General features: G+C 26.2%; 1 protein-coding gene across 1 annotated transcript in view; it reads right to left on the reverse strand.

Annotated features, from left to right (window-relative positions):
- LOC105362411 (lachesin) overlaps positions 1–5,573 on the reverse strand; it is a 94,458-nt gene that overhangs the window by 11,051 nt on the left and 77,834 nt on the right. Inside the window, exons 4-5 of the mRNA XM_011499852.1 lie at positions 1,808–1,966; positions 43–171 (exon numbers count right to left, since the gene is read on the reverse strand). Coding sequence (XP_011498154.1) covers positions 43–171; positions 1,808–1,966 — 288 coding nt within the window. The remainder of the gene's footprint in view (positions 1–42; positions 172–1,807; positions 1,967–5,573) is intronic.

The raw sequence follows: 5,573 nt of genomic DNA on the forward strand, positions 1-5,573 counted from the left end.
GGGAAAGAGAGAAAGGGACGAAAGAGCATGCGATATACGTACAATGAACAATGAGGACAATTCGTTTGCTGACTGTCGGCGGCACCCCATTCGAAGCGATGCAGAGATAGGCTCCCATGTGCAGTCGGTTAACACGTGTTATTTCGAGCTCTGGGCCCTCGATACTTGCCACTGTATATGTTAACCAATAACAAATCATATATTTAGCGAGGGAGAAGGAAGAATGAGAAACGACGTAGGTCGCGCCATTCATCGACTAACGCTACTGCAATGCACTTCCGCGAAACCATGTTAATCTCCTGCTTTATATGGGTTTGCACGTATGGTGTGAACATGGATAGTGGAACAATGAGTGCCAATATTACGTGATAATCGAAAACAGTGTGCATTGGCTGTACTATTATTGCCCGGGTGAATCGCAGCTGTTTTATCCGACGGTCAATGGCGCGACCGATTTTACGTAATTTTACCATTAACTGCTTTTGTGCTGTTTTTATCAGAGATTGAACATTCATGTTATTCCTTAATATTATGGTAAAGTTTTACGTATTTAAAAAAAAAAAACAAACAAACAAATATGTAGCGAAAATTTATGGCTTATTTTATTTAGCTAATTTACTTATGCGGCTTAAACACTGTAATATGGATAATGACAAAATTGTAAATAAATATTCATTAAAGCACTGAATTATTTCTGAAATTACACGCAAATAGGCTAAAAATGATTTTTAAAACTATGATAAAAATTTAATGCAATGTATTTTCACGTTTCGTAATTAGCTAGTTCTTATATAAGTGTAATCAAAAGTAAAACAACGCACTCCACGTATAATTAGAAAAAATTTTCGAGCTATAAAAATGTTAAGTTTTTGTAAAGAATAAATTATTTATAATCACTAAATATGCACATAATATAAATACTGTGTATTTAAAAGAAATAGATTTTTATGTTTATGAAAAAGGTTATCAATTTTTTATGCATTTAAATTCCAATAATCTTACATACGCAAATTTGTTAATAAAATTGTTAATATTAAATTATCGTTTCAATTTTCTCACTTATTGAAAAAAATTAAAATTTCACAAATATATAAGCCATTACATTTACATTTTACTTACATCGTCGGAATGACTTAACACTTTTATATTTCAATTGGTAAATAAACCAATGATTTATTATATAATTTTGAAAATCCATTTAATAGTATAGAAATAGTTTTATCTTCTAATATGCATTTATTGAGTTAAAATAAATTTAAGTTAATGAAAAAGAGCAATATGCGCTTGAAAATCGTAAAACATAATACCAAATAGCGATATGAAAATACATTCTCATTCAGTTTGTTATTTTTACAAAATATTAAGAAAACTATTCTTGAAATTACCATTTGAAACACGTCGATAATCTAATGTTTTGTCTTATCAAATTCTCAAATATTTAATTAAATATTCAATATGAATCTTTTAATTATATAGTCCAAATTAAATACACATTAGTGTCTAAAGTACGGACAAATATTTCATGCAATTATGTGCAGTGCACACATATATTTATGAGCGTTTTACTTCTACAATAGAGTATTATCGTATTAAATCTAAAATTAGATAAAATATTAATTTTTTTAGAAAAATGCATTAAGAGTAATTTTTTTCTAAATATTTAAAATGTCACACGAACATGCTTTCACATAATAATGCTACGCAGTCGACTAAAACTAAAAAAATATGTTCCGTAATTTAATTAATTAGGTATATTTTCAAATTTCTTAGAGAATTAATTGCTTAAGAGCATTAACAACAATCTTACCTTCTTGTAAATTAGAAAGTGTAATGATTCCTCCTGCTTCCCGGCGCCACGTAACCGTCGGTTCAGGTGTACCAGTCGCTGCACAGCGCAATGTAACATTGTTACCCTCCCTCACCATCATATCTGTGCTCGTAGGATAATCGAGGATATCTGGCGGTACTGCAAAGACATACAATATTACGTAAGTTCAAGTTCGAATGCTCGTGGTAAATGGGATTCCGGCTCAGCGACACCCGAACTCGAATAGAATGTACACTCGAATTCGCTCAATTTCTTACTCTTCATCATTTATACCATGAATTTCTATCCAATGTTTTTATCAAACATCAATAACAGGTTACACGTATCTTATCGATGCAACAATATTAAATAACATAAAATTTATCTTCATTTTCATTATATTAATTTAGTAGACTGTGTTTAAAATTAATGGCGGGTGTTTATGGAAAATATATTATTATTATTAAGGATGATTGAAAATTATGTATTGCTTATTAAAATTAAACAACAAAATAATTAAATGAGTTTTAATAAAATTTTTAATTAATAATAATTATAAGAAAGTCTATTATTAGAAGTATGATCATAAAATTCCTGAAATTATTGCTTCGCATGAACAAGATTTAAAAGAATCAAGAGTATTGGATCCATACTTTCGAAATTTTTCAATTAATTCAAATTCCTATTTTAGATAATTTCTATAAATACAGTGTGAAATCGGAATTAAATTGAAACATTTTCTTAATTAATTAATAATTTTATCATGTGAACATTAAAAATTCTGTTAAATTAATATTTTCCATTAATCTACAATTATTATTCAGAGCTGAACACGATGGCCCGGGAACAATTTAAATTTAACGTTCTCTATTCTTTGAAATAAAACCATCATATTTTTCTATTGAAAAAATGATAAAAGAATTATCTTTATACGCTTTTAAAAACCATTATTTAATTTAATTATTGCTACTTTCATAATTATTTATTAAAATATAAATGAAAAATGTAAAAAAATTATTCAGTGGTAATAAAATGCTTAGATATTCTAAAGAAATGTTTAATTTTCAAATCTTCTTCATTGTTTATCATTAATCAATCAATTGTCATATATTAATAAAAGAACTTTTTTAATGAATGAATGCTAAACAGTACACAAATATTATTATTTGTCGTAATATTTAAAATGTCGAAGGAGTATATCTATGTTAACGTATGTGGAGATAATTATACCAACTAATTATATAAAACTTTGCATGGAATAAATTGGCAGATAGTAATAAAAATAACGGAACAAGTGAGAAAATATTAATATACAATTATAAATGAGTAATAATTCATTGAGCAATATAAATTCACTTGTTAATAATTGATATTAATTCGATATTAATCGTATAATTATGTATCGTATAAAAATGAAAAACGAAAGACAAAAAAATACAATAAAGATAGACTCATTTGTAATAAAAGATTTCACTATTTATATTAAATTATTGTTGAATATATTTTTTAAATAACGCCATAAAGTCATAAAATAATATTATTATATCGTGGTTTTTTTTTTCAATATAGATATATCAAGATCATTTGAAACGTCGGTAACCATATATGATATTAGCCTTATACTATTTAATATGCGCAGCATCTCTAATGTACATGAAAATGCCATATGCATGAGTCTCTTATCCGTACAGCCAAAGATAGGAAATTATTTTGTTATTCCAAAACATCGATGTTTTAAATATTTTCATATAAAGACAAAGATAATGAAGACATTTTATGAAATGTGAAAACGCTTCGTGATTTTTTTCATTCAATCAGGAATGACATTTGCTTATAGAAGAGACAGATTTTCAAACTCAATTTAAAATAACAAATACACTTTGACTTTTCTTGGTTTTAAAATATTCCTTGAATGCACTGGGCTTTTGACTCTTTATATTCCGTAGTTTTATTATTATTTATTCACTTGTATTCTTCAATAGCATTCATCGTCATTTTAATATCATCAAGATGTGATATGTCACGTTGGGAAAATTTTTGCGCAATTTTTAATGAAATAGCAAGTGACGCAACTCACGCTTCCAATCCCGTATCGATCAATCAGTTATAGAATCTACGGTATAAAAAGCTCAGAACATAATTACATTTTTATTATTCTTTTTTTTCTTCTTTTACCTTTCTTCAAAAAATTAACTCGATTTATGTAAGTGCAGCTACTTAACAATATCATTAATCTATCGATATATTTCTTAAAGTTTAAACATTTAAGTTTTGTGTAATGTAATATATTTTGCAAATAATTTTATTATTAAATACAATTTAGATTACACCGTCATATATCTCGATAAAGGAACAGAATTTTAGAATAATTGCGTACATCATTTGTAAATAAAATTTCAGAAAAAGTAACAAAATTTTCAATATTCTACATCTATGATATTATTTTGTCATATAATCACTCGATTACATTTTACTATTATTAAATATACGTATACAAGTTGATTAATCACTGATGCATACTTTATTACCACGTACTATATATATTTAATACTCTAACTAATTTAAGTGTTTAGGATATAACTTCAATTAATGGGAATTCATTTGCTTACAGAAATGAATTTCCGCGTAGTTAAGTATCTACATTTGTGTGTGTGTGTGTGTGTGTGTGTGTGTGTGCGCGCGTGCGCGCGCGCGTGTGCGTACGTGCTCGCGTGTGTGTGTATATATATACATTTAATAGGTCTGAACATTTAAAAAAAATAAGGATTTATAAATTGTATCAAATTGATGCACTAAATTTATGAAATTATTAGATAATTGATAGAAAAATATAGTGGTTTTTTGCATTGAAATTTTGTAAATATTTTTTATTACGTTTTTATAATTAATTTTTAAACGTGCCATATTATTCATTTGAAGAAACTTAAGAATGTGGAAATTATATATATATAGTTATTCCATATAAAGGTATGGCAATCTCTCGCTCTTCATAAACAAATGTTTGCATAAATAATTTATATATTTATATAGTTATATAGTTATATATTTATATAGTTATATATTTATATAGTTATATAGTTATAATTTATATAGTTATATATTTCATTAAATCATTAAACTCTTTCATTAAACTAAATAAAACGATAATAATATATATATATATATATATATATATAATCTTGTATAATTTTATATATCTACATGTAAATCCTTATATTTTTAATTGATAAATTTAAATATCGTATTATAGTTTAAGAAATATAAAATATGAAAGAATAGCACGATTGCAAATTTCAAACTAATGTTTTAAATATCCAATAGTTTTACAAATTGGCAATTGGGGTCCTGCAATAGCCAACATTTTATTCGAAAATCTCAAATGAAGAAGCACAGATCGTCATTTAGTCATTATATAAAAACAAATCAAAATTATAACAACTTTGCGAACAATATTAGAAATATGCAAATACTTTTATTGTACAGTAGGCCTTGAATACATACACATTCTTTAAAGAAAAACTTATCACTTGAACAAAGTACTTTTAACGTACAACTAGAATCTCGACACAAAAGTTTAACATTACATCTTTTTTCGGATTTAAATAAGGTTTCCGGAAATCTTAACTTTATTTCTTTGAAATCATTAATTCAAAAATGAAACCAGCTCGAAATAGATGAAGATACATAAGTATGAAAATAAAGTAAGTAATTCTTCCTTGGGAGAATATTTCTGAGCTTTTTTATAAGAAAAAAAAAAAAAAAAAAA

This window comes from Ceratosolen solmsi, unplaced genomic scaffold, assembly GCF_000503995.2.
Source record: "Ceratosolen solmsi marchali unplaced genomic scaffold, CerSol_1.0 scaffold35, whole genome shotgun sequence".
In the NCBI taxonomy this organism is placed as follows: Eukaryota; Metazoa; Arthropoda; class Insecta; order Hymenoptera; family Agaonidae; genus Ceratosolen; species Ceratosolen solmsi.